Source organism: Orcinus orca, chromosome 7 (assembly GCF_937001465.1).
Source record: "Orcinus orca chromosome 7, mOrcOrc1.1, whole genome shotgun sequence".
Lineage (NCBI taxonomy): Eukaryota > Metazoa > Chordata > Mammalia > Artiodactyla > Delphinidae > Orcinus > Orcinus orca.
The window spans coordinates 17,131,415-17,146,940 of NC_064565.1; the positions used below are offsets into that span (position 1 = coordinate 17,131,415).

The 15,526-nt window shown below is 46.5% G+C and overlaps 1 protein-coding gene across 4 annotated transcripts in view; it reads left to right on the forward strand.

The window, feature by feature from the left end:
• The window catches only part of TFCP2L1 (transcription factor CP2 like 1), a 62,049-nt gene that overhangs the window by 23,107 nt on the left and 23,416 nt on the right, over positions 1 to 15,526 (forward strand). For all 4 annotated transcript variants that reach the window (XM_033440381.2, XM_033440383.2, XM_033440382.2 and 1 more), the window contains 3 exons: positions 13,090 to 13,166; positions 13,715 to 13,820; positions 14,509 to 14,615. In XM_033440381.2, coding sequence (XP_033296272.1) covers positions 13,090 to 13,166; positions 13,715 to 13,820; positions 14,509 to 14,615 — 290 coding nt within the window. The remainder of the gene's footprint in view (positions 1 to 13,089; positions 13,167 to 13,714; positions 13,821 to 14,508; positions 14,616 to 15,526) is intronic.

Here is a 15,526-nt window from a genome sequence, read left to right on the forward strand (position 1 = left end):
AAAGTATAATCATTGTGTACATATTATTCAGTGACTTGTTTTTTTCCCACTCGTGTGTGTGTGTGTGTGTGTGTGTGTGTGTGTGTGTGTGTGTGTGTGTTGGATTTTTTCTGTCTATTGTGGATCTAGATCTGCTTAATTTTTTTTTTTTTTGGTTTCCACTGTCTTTTTTTTAAGTATAGTTGATGTAGAGTAGTATATAAGTTACAGGTGTACAGTATAGTGATTCACAGTTTTTAAAGGCTATACTCCATCTACAGTTATTATAAAATATTGGCTATATTCCCTGCGGTGTACAATATATCCTTGTAGCTTACTTTATACATATATAATCTTTTTTATTGAAGTATAGTTGATTTACAATATCATATTAGTTTCAGGTGTACAGGACAGAGATTCAGTAATACATATATATACATTCTTGTGTGTGTGTGTGTGTATGTGTGTGTATATATATATATATATATATATATATATATATATATATATATATATATTCTTCTTCAGATTCTTTTCCCTTATAGATTATTACAAAATAGTGAGCATCGTTCCCTGTGCTCTACAGTAGGTCCTTTACATATATAATCTTAATTTTAAAATTATTTTTTAACTCTTAACTTTTTCAAAGTGATTTTTTAAAAAAATTTATTTTATTTATTTTTGCCTGCGTTGGGTCTTCATTGCTGCGCGAGGGCTTTCTCTAGTTGCAGCGAGCAGGGGCTACTCATCGTTGCGGTGCACAGGCTTCTCATTGCGGTGGCTTCTCTTGTTGCGGAGCACAGGCTCTAGGGCGCAGGCTCAGTAGTGTGGCGCACGGGCTTAGTTGCTCCACGGCATGTGGGATCTTCCTGGACCAGAGCTCGAACCCAGGTCCCCTGCATTGGCAGGCAGATTCTTAGCCACTGCACCACCAGGGAAGCCCCTCAAAGTGATTTTAAATTTCAAACTGTGGAAGAATCGAAAGGTTAGTATAATGAACTTCTCTGCACCCTTCACTAGATTCATCAGTATTTAATGTTTTGTCACATTTCCTTTATCTGTGTATTTTATATATATGTTTCCTCCCTGAATCATTTGAGAGTTAGTTGTAGACATCGTACTCCTTTATCCTAACTACTTTAGCAGGTATTTCCTCAAAACAAGGCCATTCTCTTCTATAACCATATTTCCATGATCAAATTCAGGAAATTTAATACAATACCTTCACCTACCACACAGCCCTATTAAATTGGGCCAATGGTTCTGACACCGTCCTTTTCCGCAGTTTTTTGCCCCGATTCCAGGTCCAGTCCAGAACGATGCACTGTGCTTAGTTGTCCTTTCGTCTGGAGGATCCTCACCCTGTCTTTCACGAGGTTGACGTTTTGAAGAGTATCCAGGCCAGATGTGGGTTTGCCTGGTGTTTCCTCATGACTAGATTCAGGCTGTGTACTTCAGGCAGGGATAGTTCGTGACCTTGTGTCCTGGCTACAGCATCTCCGGGGGCACACGATGCTGTGTCATCTGGTTAAGGGACAGGCCTCGATCTCTGTAACAGCCGCGTGCTCTTCCACAGCTTGGTCTCAACGTAGTTGTTGACCATATAGTTCACTTTTTTGTTTGTGTGGTATTTTTTGTTTTGTTCTTTTTTTTTTTCACCATTTAGTTCATTTTGTTTTTAGCCATAACGGTACTGCTGCATTGAATAGCCTTAGAGAAATATTTTTTTTAAATTAATAATTAGTTGCTTTACAATGTTGTGTTAGTTTCTGCTGTATATGTATACATATATGTATACATATACATATATCCCCTCCTTTTTAGATTTCCTTCCCGTTTAGGTCACCACAGAACATTGAGTAGAGCTCCCTGTGCTATACAGTATGTTCTCATTAGTTATCTATTTGATACATAGTAGTGTCTATATGTCAATCCCAGTCTCCCAGTTCATCCCACCCTCCCCTCTTCCTCCCTTGGTAGGTATTCATACGTTTGTTCTTTACGTCTGTGTCTCTATTTTTGCTTTGCAAGTTCACCTGTATCGTTTTTCTAGATTCCACATATAAGCGTTACTAGGTGATATTTGTTTTTCTCTTTCTGACTTCACTCTGTATGACAGTCTCTAGGTCCATCCACGTCTCTGCAAATGGCACAGTTTCGTTCCTTTTTATGGCTGAGTAATATTCCATTGTATATATGTGCCACATCTTCTGTATCCACCCCTCTGTTGATGGACATTTAGGTTGCTTTCATGTCCTGGCTATTGTAAATAGTGCTGCTATGAACATTGGGGTGCATGTGTCTTTTTTTTTTTTTTTTTTTTTTTTTTGCGGTACGCGGGCCTCTCACTGTTGTGGCCTCTCCCGTTGTGGAGCACAGGCTCCGGACACGCAGGCTCAGCGACCATGGCTCATGGGCGCAGCCGCTCCGCAGCATGTGGGATCTTCCCGGACCGGGGCACGAACCTGTGTCCCCTGCATCGGCAGGCGGACTCTCAACCACTGTGCCACCAGGGAAGCCCGCATGTGTCTTTTTGAATTATGGTTTTCTCTGGATACATGCCCAGGAGTGGGATTGATGTATCATATGGTAGTTCCATTTTTAGTTTTTTAAGGAACCTCCATACTGTTTTCCATAGTGGCTATACCAATTTACATTCCCACCAACAGTGTAGGAGGGTTCCCTTCTCTCCACACCCTCTTCTGTGGACTAGAGTGCAGGAGATGGCATGGTTGGGTCAGAGGCTGTATGTGTTTGTAGTATTGATGGATATTGTCTAAAGGCTGTGACATCCCCTCTCCCACCTCTGACGTGTGAAAACCCATTTCCCCACATTTTGTCCTTGAGGGATGTTAGCAATCTGTTAAACGTTGGCCAGTCTGATAACCGAAACTGCCATTGCATTCTTTTCTTTTTTTAAAAAATAAATTTATTTATTTTATTTATTTATTTTTGGCTGCGTTGGGTCTTTGTTGTTGCGCGCGGGCTTTCTCTAGTTGCGGCGAGCGGGGGCTACTCTTTGTTGCAGTGTGTGGGCTTCTCATTGCGGTGGCTTCTCTTGTTGCGGAGCACGGACTCTAGAGCGCAGGCTCAGTAGTTGTGGCACGTGGGCTCAGTAGCACAGGCTTAGTTGCTCTGCGGCATGTGGGATCTTCCTGGACCGGGGCTCGAACCTGTGTCCCCTGCATTGGCAGGCAGATTCTTAGCCACTGCGCCACCAGGGAAGTCCGCGTTATTTTCATTTGGCCTGTCTTTGACCACTAAAGAGGTTAAACATCTTTGCATGTTCTTCTTGGTTTGGCTGACTAGTTCCAGCTCTGTTATTTGCTTTAGAGAATTCAATGTCAGATTCTGCAGCCATCAGTTAAAAACCTAAAACTTGTTAGTACTGTCCAAGGGGCTATGGGTGTGTGTGTGTGCGTGCGTGCAAATCTAGTTCAGGTAAACTGGTAGCTGGCTTCTGAGAGCTCTGACTTAGCCATCAGGCAAGAAAGCTGAGAGGCAAAGTTGCAAAGTGCTGAGAGAAGTTGGGAGGAAGAGGTGAACAGGCGGAGTGAAAATTATGTGAAAATTCAACTTTCAGTGTCCATAAAAGTTTGACTGGAGCCCAGCCGTCCCCGTTCATTCATATGCTGTCTGTGGCTGCTTCCTCATTACAGTGACTAAGCTGAGGAGTTGTGACAGGTCTTATGGCCCACATGGCTGAAAATAGTTACTGCCCGGCCCTTCTTGGAGAAAGTTTGCTGATGCCTGGGCTGGAAGACATTGGTTATTGTGGGTTACACGAGGGAAGAGCGGGGGAAGCTCGGTTTGCTGAGCCCCTGCCTGTGCCGGGTACCACATAGAGAGCTGCACTTGTGCATTTTATTTAAAACCTCCCTGAAAGAGTCTTCTCTTCCTTTCCCATGTGCTCCTTGCCCTCTTCCCCCATTCTGCCCCTCCCTGCGTGGGGTGGAAGCAGGAAGGTCAACGGGGTGGGGGGGGCAGTGGGAGGTTGCGCAAGAGGGAAGCTTCCATCCCCCTTTGAGTGGCGTCAGGGCCCCTTGGACAAAGTCTAAGCCACTCTTCCCAGTGGTGACCCGGGCTCCCCACCGAGCCTCAGCCCAGCTGAGGGGCCCACACCGCTCCCCACAGGCTAAAGCTGGAGCCCTAAAGTGGGAGGGGGTCACCGAGCTCTGCTGGCCTCTGCAGCTCCAGGGCTAGTGGGGCGCCGGACAGGATCACTGGAGGAAATCCAGGGCCTTAAGGGCTCTGTCAAGGCTGTGGGAAGGCCACACCAGCAGTAGGGCTCCCCTGCTGTGCTGTTGATGGCCTCGTTGCAGGGGAGCCTCTGAGCAGGGGACCTCCTGTGCGCCACTGTGTGCTGGGTGTGTCTTCAAACTTACATCAGCCCGCTGCGTTAACCACCAGTACTGTCCACATTTTTGGAGTCATTTACCCGTCACAAAGTCGTGGGCCCAGAGGGGAGTCTGGGCTCCAAACCTGGGTGCTAACGAGATCCCCATGGTAATCGTACGGGTCTGTAGAACGCTGGCAGCTGCATAGCTGTACAGTGTTGACCATGACTTTATTTAATTATGGTATATGATTATGATTTTCAGTGTGCAGACGTGACGCGCACTTGAAAAAATTAAGTTGAAGTGAGTGGATTAAATAAAATAGGCTCACATTGGCAGCAACACGGTTGGACCTAGAGATGATCATACAAAGTGAAGTAAGTCAGAGACAGATATCATGTGGTATCACTTACGTGCGGAATCTAAACTACGACACAATTGAACTTATCTGTGAAACAGACTCACAGTTGTAGAGAACAGACTTGTGGTTGCTAAGGGAGAGGGGGGTGGGGGAGGGATGGATTGGGAGTTTGGGATTAGCAGATACGAACTTATATACAGGATGGGTAAACAACAAGGTCCTACTGTAGAGCACAGGGAACTATATTCAATGTCCTGCGATAAAGCATAATGGAAAAGAATATGAAAAAGAATATATATATATATATGTATAACTGCATCACTTTGCTGTACAGCAGAAACTAACACAACATTTATTTCAATAAAATAAAAAAAAATAGGCTCGTTACACTGCGCGAGGTTTTGAATTTCAGTGGCAAAACGGTGGGGACGGTGTGTGAATGCGTATGGCGAATGCAACCCCTGCTAGTGTCTCGGGCTGTCCTGCACCCAGCGTGTCACTGGCACAGGGGAGGGGGGAGGGGGCTGGTGTGCAATGGTTGCTCAGCAATGGAGCCCAGGAGATCCTCCCTCTAAGGCAGGGCTGGGGAGTTGGAACCCACAACCAGAATGCAGTGCAGAATGACAGCCAGCTCCAAGAGTGCTTCCTCCATTGAATTCTTTTTCATGCGAGAGAAATACTAGTTGACCCTTGAACAACAAGGATTTGGACTGTGCGGGTCCACTTATAGACAAGATTGAATTCTTTTCAATAGCAAATACTACAGTACTACACAGTCCGAGGTTGGCGGAGCCCAGGGACGCAGAGGAACGGCAGATCTGCCCTGAGGGTCTGCGCCCCTGACCCCCACGTTGTTCTAGGGTCAACTATTTTTTTTTTTAATTTATTTATTTTTGGCTGTGTTGGATCTTCGTTGCGGTGCAGGGACTTCTCATTGCGGTGGCTTCTCTTGTAGCGGAGCACAGGCTCTAGGTGCACGGGCTTCAGTAGTTGTGGCTCTCGGGCTCAGTAGTTGTGGCTCGTGGGCTTTGGGCTCTAGAGCACAGGTTCAGTAGTGGTGGTGCATGGGCTTAGTTGCTCTGCGGCATGTGGGATCTTCCTGGACCAGGGCTTGAACCCGTGTTCCCTGCATTGGCAGGAGGATTCTTAACCACTGCACCACCAGGGAAGCCTGAGTCAACTGTATTTTAATTTCAGATCGACTGAATGCTCTAGAGAATAAGAGAACAAATATTCATGTGCCCAATGCGGTGTTTGCAGCCTTGCCAAATTTGCTTCTGATTTTACCTGTTTCTAATCCTTTTGCCTTTCCTCCCAGAAGCAAAACCATCGTTGTGAAGTTGGTGGTCCCTCAGCGCACGCTTAAATTTTTACTCCTTTATGCATACTTCGCCATAAAAGCGACCAGTATTTTCCCTGTCTCCAAACTTTATATAACTGGTCTCATAGACATCACTGTGTCCCTTTTTTTGTTTAATAGTATGTTTCTGAGATTTCTCCATGTTGACCCATGCCTCTGGAGGGCTCATTTTAAGTGCTGTGTGCTCTTCCGTTCTAAGTCCCATAATAGAATTAATGTGTCTTTCTCCTGTGGCTGGATATAGGTTGGTGACAATTTCTCACTGCAATGAGCAATGCCACAGTGGGCGATTTTTATCTAAGTCTCCCAGTGCATATCAAGTACTTCCTTAGGATGTGCCTCTAGAATTGGTGTGCTTGACGGGGGGCTTGTGTGTCTTTAGCCTAACTCTTTTTTGGGGGGGGAGGGGAGGCAAACTATGGTCCCAATGGTTATATCAGTGTAACACTTCCATCAGCAGTGCCGTAGAGCCCATTCTCCACAGGCTCATCCACACTTGCTACTGTCAAGCTGCAATTTTTGTCCCTCGGACAGATGTTAGATAGTATCTTATTTTACTTTACCGTATCCTGTTTTCTTGTACCGTCCGGCACATCTTTCCATGTGTTTGTTGACCTTCTTCTGTTTCCATAGGGTGACCATATGCCCCAGTTTGCTAGGTCATTTCCCACTGATAGGGACTGCGTAAATATTAACAGCACCCCTGGTATTTTCAGAAGTTTCTCAATATAAATTTTAACACAGATTTTCTTATGTTTTATAAAGGACATCATTTTTCTTTTGTGTATTTGTTTCTTGTTTAAGAAATCCTTTCCTACCCCATGGTCATAAAGTAGTCTCCTGTTTTCTTTAGAAATGTTAAGGTTTTGCTTTTATTTTATGGTTTTCATCCATCGAGAATTAATTTATTATGTGTGATGTGAGGTATGGATTTATTTTTCCATATGGATAACCGGTTATCTCACACTCTTGAAAAGTCTGTCTTTTTTTTAAAAGCACTGCTACATAGATCAAGTTTCCTGGAATCTAAAGGTTTATTTCTGGGCTCTTTTACATTGTTCTATTTGTCCTCATACCAAAAATGTCATGGTTTTAGGTATTGTCACCTTATAGTATGTTCAGGGTATTTTATACTATTACTTTAAAAATTATTTTATTGAAGTCTACTTGATTTACAGTGTTGTGTTAATTTCTGCTGTACAGCAAAGTGATTCAGTTATGCACATTGTATATATATACATTCTTTTTCATAATGGTTTATCACAGGATATTAAATATAGTTCCCTGTGCTATGCAAAGTATTTTATTTTACTTTTTAACATCTTTATTGGAGTATAATTGCTTTACAATGGTGTGTTAGTTCCTGCTTTATAACAAAGTGAATCAGCTATACATAGACATATATCCCCTTGTTCTCTTTTTTATTTTATTTTATTTTTCTGTGTTTTGGCCACGTCTCGCAGAAGGTGGGATCGAACCAGGATCGAACCTGTGCCCCCTGAAGTGGAAGCGTCGAGTCTTAACGACTGGACCTCCAGGGAAGTCCCTATACAGAGTATTTTAAAGGGAATAGGAACATGTGTTTCAGGGAGACTCGTTTATCATGAGGAAATGATATGCTACAGAATGGTCACATATACATCAGATTTCTAAGGCCCATCTTGGTTCAGAGAACTGAGGTCCTGGGCGTTAGGAATTTGAGCCTTAAAAGAAAGGGGAGGGTTTAGGCGGATGGAACAGGGTCATGAAATAAGACAAATATCAAGAAATTCAGGAGAGATATAACAGACGGATTCCTTGAATATTAGAACCAGAAGGGAACTTTTGAAGCCACCGGACACCGTGCGGAGTAGCTTGGCTAAGTGACCAGTCTTTGGAGTCCGGCAGAGCTGGGTTTGATCTTCCACAAGATACTTAACCTCTCTGGATCTTAATGTCCTCATCTATAAAACAAGAGCAATAATGGGTTTTCCTCATAAGATTGTTGAGAGGGCGGAATGAAATAATGCTCACGAGGGCTTAGCAACGTCCCGACACAGAGCTAGATGACAACTACGTGATGGTTTACTTATTTATTATCCTATTCCCTCGATTCTAAGACCAGCATTTTTTCCTTGTCCCACATTTCACAATTCTGAAATTACAACAGGCTTTACTCTCATTTTCTGTAGTGATTTATTTATCCTTCTGGATTATTATTTTTTTTTCCAGAAGTTCAAAATCTTTTCATTTTATTTCAACTTTTTAAAGTCATGTTTGTTTGTTTTTTAAACATCTTTATTGGAGTACAATTGCTTTACAATGGTGTGTTAGTTTCTGCTTTATAACAGTGCATCAGCTATACATAGACATATATCCCCATCTCTCCTCCCTCTTGCTATCCTTGCGGCTGATTGTTTAGGGTGTAGGAAACAGAGGATTTTACAGACAAGGAAATGGAGTCAACGTGCTTTATCCAGGGTCAGGGAACAAGTCGAGTTGGTCATCCTAAGAATCCCCTTTATTTCTAGTCCTAAAGGGGAGAAGGAAGGAGGAAAAAAATACCATCTCGACTGGGATGGGACTCACGGGGCGCTTTATATGCCACCAGATGCTGGGGGCACACTTTAACCAGAATGGAACCAGATGCCTTCCAGAAAGGCGACGTTGAGAGAGAGCCTTCTGCGCAGCAGACAACACCCACCAGGTTGGCTGGGGCCAAGTTTCTGCTCCTGGCTCTATCACTGACTAGCTGTGTGAGCTTGCTCAAGTCAGGCAACCTCTCTGAGCCTCTGCTTCCTTCTGTCAGGTGGGGCTCATAATCTAAACTGCACTGTTGATTCAGGTGAATTAATACCTGGGCACACTTTGCTGCTGGGTAAGCACCCAGTGAATGGAAGCTGTTAGGTGTTCCCTAAAGGCACGTCTCTCAGGGCCACCTCCCGACTACAGTTTTGCTTGGGGTTACTTTTCTCATTCATTCTTCCCTCAACTGTGGAAATCCTGCCCACTCTTCAAAGTTTATCGCCAAGTGTTATTTTCTTATTCAGACCCTTCCTCCCCACCTCCCCCTCTGGATCTCTGTTGTTTCTTATTTGTTTTCTTTTCTAAAAATTTTTAGATTTAATTTTTCTTTTATATTGGCGTACAGTTGATTTACAATGTGTTAGTTTCAGGTGTACAGCAAAGTGATTCAGTTATACATATACGCATATCCGTTCTTTTTCAGATTCTTTTCCCTTACAGGTTGTCACGGAATATTGAGTAGGGTTCCCTGTGCTATACAGTATGTCCTCATTGGTTATCTGTTTTATGTATAGCGTGTATATGTTAATCCCAAACTCCTAATTTATCCCTCCCCACCTTTCCCCTTTGGTAACCATACGTTTGTTTTCTATGTCTGTGGGTCTATCTCTGTCTTGTAAATAAGTTTATATGTAGCCTTTTTATAGATTCCACATATGAGTGATATCATATGGTATTTGTGTTTCTCTCTCTGACTTGCTTCACTCAGTGTGATCATCTCTAGGGTTCGCCTTATGCCGGTTCTGTTTGAGACACCCCAGAAGATTGCCAGCCCTTTGAGGGCGGGAGGCTGTCTTGCTTTTGCCAACCCTGTAGTTTTAGCACAGAACATCGAGTCCCTCCGGCATCAAACAGTACAGTGGTGAGCAAAACAGACACAGCCCTGGGCCTTGACAGAGCCCGCTTTCCTCAGCTCCCACCCATGCCCTGAGGTGATGCCGGCCAAGGAGAGAGATGTCCATGTCCCCCGGGTCAATTCAGCCGTCCTGACCTTGCTCATCAGCCCGTGTGTCACTGGAGATGCTGCTGCTGCGCTGGGTGGGAGGGGGCTGGGGAGGTGTGTTGGCGCCTTGGCAGCCCGGATGGCGAGGGAGCCCGGGCGTCTGTCTGAGGCCTGAGCAGGGCGGGTGCAGAGTGGCTGGGGGCGTTCCGTGAGGAAGGGAGATGCGGTGGGGAAGCAGGGGGGCAGGTCTGTGCTGCTGGTGGAGGAGGCCGGGACCCGGGGCCTATAGTCGCATTAGTAGCTCTGTTCCCTGAGTGGCCACCTGTGATGCTCACGTCTGGGGACTGCTCTGCGCGGAACGGGAGGTGTCGCCTGCCGGGCCTGAGCTGAGCTTGCCCTGCAGAGCCTGGGGTCAGTGTTCATGGGGCCCTGGGGCGCCCGTAAACCCACGGTAATGACCATCTGGGCCTTGGGCCTCATGCCAGAGCTGGCTGCATTCTTCCTGGGGGAAGGTGGAGGACACTGGAAAAACCAGTTTAGGGTGTGTGAGGCTCCATTGCCTGTCGCTATCAAGGGAGTGTTGGCTCCGGAGCCCGGAAACGTGTGAAAAATCTGGGTTTTTCAGAAAGGTACAAGTGTCGATTCAGGTCAGTGAGACCCTTAGGAACTGGCACGTGAGCAGGCCAAGAGTTTGGGGTCCATGCCTTTTCCTTCTGATGGAACGTGCCCAGCAGCGCGACCTGAGCGATGCCGGGGCCTGGTGTGTCTTTCTGGTTTTCACTCGTCCTGGCAGCTGGGCTGGCGAAAGCCGGATGGATGGGTCCCACCTTCCTGAGCAGGGGGCTTCACCGAGTGGGCACCTCTGAGCCAGCCAGCGTCGTGTCCACGCCCACGGCACCGTGTCCCCAGGATTGCGCGGCGTTTGGCGTGTGGTTGTGTGCTCAGCAAATACTTGGAATGAATGACTGAATTTCGTAGTCTCTGCCTGCTCTGTTATTCACTGGGGGACTGAGTGTATTAGTTTCCTGGGGTTGCTTTAACAAAAGGACCGCAAACACGTTGGCTTGACACACAGCAGAAGTTTATTCTCTCACAGTTCTGGAGACCAGAAGTCAGAAATCCTCCAGGGCTGTGGTCCCCGTGGGGACTCTTTAGCGGAGAATCCGTTCTTTGCATCTTCCGGCTTTGGGTGGCTCCGGGCATTCCTTGGCTTGTGGGTGCATCAATCCCATCTATGCTCCTGTGGTCACCTTGCCTCCTCTTTTCCCTGTGTGTCCTCTTATAAGGACACTTGTCATTGGATGTAGGGACCTCCAGGACAAACCAGGATCATTCCTCGTCTCAAGATCCTTAACTTAAATTTCATCTGCAAAGACTCTTTCCAAATAGAAGGTAACATTCACAGGTTCTGGGGATTAGGGTATGGACATATCTTTTGGGGGACTACAATTTAACCCACTCCAGGGAGTCTTAATATTTTTCTTTTTTTTTGTTTTGTCTTTCTTGTTTGTTTGTTTTAATATTTTTCTAATCATTGCTTTTCTAGACATATTAAAGCTGTTAACCACTGGATTTGTGCTGCTCCTAGTTTGCTGTTTGCATTTACGATATAGATGTATATATATCTACATCTGTATCTGTATCTTTATCAGATTTCTCTTTCCCATTGATTTTGGGTTCAGAAAGTCCTTCCCTATTGAGTCGTCATTCACATTAAAACAAAACCTTAGGAAATTGGTTTTTTTTTTTTAACATCTTTATTGGGGTATAATTGCTTTACAATGGTGTGTTAATTTCTGCTTTATAACAAAGTGAATCAGTTATACATATGCATATGTTCCCATATCTCTTCCCTCTTGCGTCTCCCTCCCTCCCACCTTCCCTATCCCACCCCTCCAGGCGGTCACAAAGCACAGAGCTGATATCCCTGTGCCATGTGGCTGCTTCCCACTAGCTATCTACCTTACATTTGTTAGTGTGTATATGTCCATGCCACTCTCTCTCGCCCTGTCACAGCTCACCCTTCCCCCTCCCCATATCCTCAAGTCCATTCTCCAGTAGGTCTGTGTCTTTATTCCAGGAAATTAGTTTTTTAATCCAGTGGTAACTTGGATTAAACCTGCAAAACCCAGGGAAACCTGCGTGAGGTCTGGAGTTCAGTTAATTGTACTGTGCCATGGTCAGTTTCGATAATGTACCGTAGTGACCTCAGATGCCATCACTGGGGGAAGCTGGGGTTGATACTCAGGACCTTTCTGTACTATTTTTGTAACTTCTTGTGAGTGTATCATTATTTTAAAAAATTTTTAAATTTTTGATTAGATTTACCAAGAACAAGATTTACAAATTTTGATTAGATTTACCAAGAACAATTATGAGATCATTTGTTCTCTCTTATTTGTAAAGCATCCTTTATGAAGCTCTGATGTATGCTAAGCTGTTGTAGAGTTGTGGTTGAATTTACTTAGTTTGGAAAAAGTTGATACCATTTGCTAGGTGGTCTTCCCCTCTAGGAATGTGGCATATCCTATTTTTTCAAGCTATATTTTATTTTCCAATAAAATATGTGTCGTTTTCTTCAGGTTATTTGCAGGTCCTTTAAAGTTTGGGGTTGTTCTTACGGACGGATGTTTCCTCCATTTACATTCTTTCACCGGCTCGTGCTGGTTACATGTCCCCAAATAGAATCCCCACACCCTTTCAAATACATGAAATTCTTTTAACTTGAGAAAATGCATTTCATTCTGCAATTAGAGACAATGTTTAACAGGCTTTTATTCGTTCCTTTAAACCTGCTCTCAGGAAGGGTCCGGTCAGTTATTTAATGGAGATTTAAGTATCTGTGTTCTCCATCCGAGTGTATAGGGGGTGTTCTTCATAAAGAAATATGAAGTCGTGGACTTCCCTGGTGGTCCAGTGGTTAAGACTCCGCGCTTCCACTGCAGAGGGCACGGGTTCGATCCCTGGTCAGGGAAGTTCTGCAAGCCGTGGTGAGGCCGAAAGAAAACAGAAAAAAGAAATACGAAGTTGTGTTCTGTAAATTGAACGCTAAGTGTGTTGTTTTCGATTCTATGTCTTTGAACATCGTAGAGGTGCTCTCTCTCTCCAGGGGTCACGCGCGTTACCTTGGGAGCCCCAGGCGCCTCTCCAGGCCGCATGGACAAACTCAGAGCATGATCTGAGCTGTCCGTGGCCTTTGTTCTCTGCTTTGGTCCCTGGGGCCGTGAGGCCTGGGTGGGCCCTGAGGGTGTTGAGAAGACCTCTAGCTGGGGGAGTCCCAAATTTGAAGCCAGAAATGGAAAATGTCCTATTATCCCCCCTCCAGGTCAGTCTTATGAAATCCGACTGCTGGAGAATCGGAAGCTGGGAGATTTTCAGGATCTGAACACAAAATATGTGAAGGTGAGGCTGCCAGCTGTGCCCTTTCTGGGCTCCTGAGGGTGCACTGTCGGGGTCCCAGCACCTGGGCTTGTGCCGGGAGTGCCTGGGAGGTTTGGGGAAAGCTCCAGGGACAGAGGTGGGCTCCTGGTCCCTGGAGTGTGTTGTCTAAGGGGCCTCGGGCGGGCCAGCAGCATTGGGAGCTAGAGGGACGTGGGCTGATGGACTGGGCGCTGGGTTGGACAGACTCGGCTTCCAGCCTGGCTTTGCCTCTTCCCAGCCTTTTCTGAGCGTCAGTTTACTCATCTGTGCAGAAGGGTTTGTAGAGGACCCACGTGTGCAGAGCGCTTAGCAACCCTGGAAAGAAGGGCAGCACTTGTGTTCGTGCCGGCATTCATATTGTTGGGGTTCTGGGAGGGGTGCGGGGAGGAAGCCTCCAGGCAGCTCCAGGCCTTGGAGGGCAGGAGGTGTGTCTGTCTTGGGGATGGTTGAGGGCAGGTTCCTTGTGGGTCCCTCTCAGGACTCACCCTCAGCTGTCCCTTACTGCCACCCCTGCCCCTCCCCCCGCCCAGAGCATCATCCGCGTGGTGTTCCACGACCGGCGGCTACAGTACACGGAGCACCAACAGCTGGAGGGCTGGCGGTGGAGCCGGCCCGGGGACCGCATCCTGGACATCGGTGAGTCTCCCGGGCCAGGAGGGAGAGGCCGACGGAGCTCCAGGCACACGGGGGTCCTTCCTGGGTGCCTTCCGGACCCAGGCCTGTCCAGGGCATCTTGGCGCACTTTTGCCTTGTGTGAAACCCCACAGGAGCTGGTGGAGGTGACCGTGCCACCAGGCCTACCCTCGGGGGTTCACCTTTTGCGGGGGCCTGGGATGGGGTGGCACGCGGGATTCAAGGACCTGCCGTCAGGGAGTGAGAAGCAGGGAAAGCTTTGCAGAAAGATCCTGCCTTAAAGGGTCATGATGAGTGATGAAGGGCTGGGGGGGCCTCACAGAGAGGGGCAGTGGAAATGGAACTGGGGGCTCAGGCGGTGGCCTGCGGTCTTTTATCCACAACCCTTGGGCCCAGATGGGTTTTGGAACTCAGAAGTTGGAATGATAGTAAGGTGTGTAGACCCATAGCTTCGGGTCACACCGCCAACAGGCAGTCAAGCAGAGCAATGTTCCTGCAGCAAAACAGAATGACTCTACACAATGGGGTAAAGGCGTCAAGTCAGGCTTCTGCCCAGTGAGTTACGCAAAACCTAGTTTTCAGAACTTCTGGCATTTCGAATTGTGTAAGGAATTTGGACCTGTAATGAGAATCCTTCCCGAAATATTTGGGAGTGGCTGACGATTGCACTTTTGTGTGTGTATGTGCACAGATATTCCACTGTCTGTTGGTATCTTGGACCCCAGGGCCAGCCCGACCCAGCTGAATGCAGTTGAGTTTTTGTGGGACCCTTCGAAGAGAGCATCTGCTTTCATTCAGGTGAGCGGGAGGGAGCTTGCCCTCGGTGGGGAAGCCGGAGCTCTGGGGTCCTTTGGGCCGTTTCTCGAAACCATCCTTCCGGGGGGCCCTGATGGGCTCCTGCCCTCTGCTGCAGGAAAGGAGGCCGAGAGGGTGGATGGGTGTGTCTCAGAGTCACAGGACTCGGGACGTTGTAGCATCCTGTGTGGGTTTTGCTTATCAGTATGTAAGCTTTTTGCAAAATAAGTATGGCCTAGCATAAATAATTTGAAGTGAAAAGTTTTTTCGTAATTGTTTCTGTTATTAAATTAATTATTTAATTCTCAAGCACCTGCTTGTGAACCTGGCCTTGTGTTAAACACCATGGCAGATAGAGGTGGCCAAGGGCCCAGTCGGGGCCCTGTGCTTCCGGGCTTGCCCCTGGCTCTCTTACTGTGTGTCCCGTTTTGAGCCTCTTGGCTTTCCCACCTGTCTTATAAATTAGAGAGTGAAAACAGAGCCATGACCACAAGGCCTGGTTCATAGTAATCGCTCAGTAAAAGTGAGCGATCTTTTTGCCTTGCATAGTTTCAATACTTGAACTGCATTTTAAAAGAATTATAATAATGTTACCGTTTACTGTTACAATAAGATGAATTGTATTATGACGTGATCACAGTGTTATAGCAAGAAATGTACGTCAAGTGCCTTCTGTGTAACAGGCACTAACGAGAAATAAAGAAGTGGTCCCAGCTTCTGGCCTGGCCTGAGTAACCTGGCCACCAGGCCCTTAGGGACTAAGCTGTGGTCCCTGTTCTGTGGTCTGTGGGATTTGCCAAGGGAGAGTTCTCAGGGGCGGGAGTGAGGGGGTCTGCTGGGGTCAGTGGGCCTGGAGCAACGGCAAGGACTTAGGTGGTCAGGCGGGGCCTCCAAGGTCAAGGGACAAAGGTGAG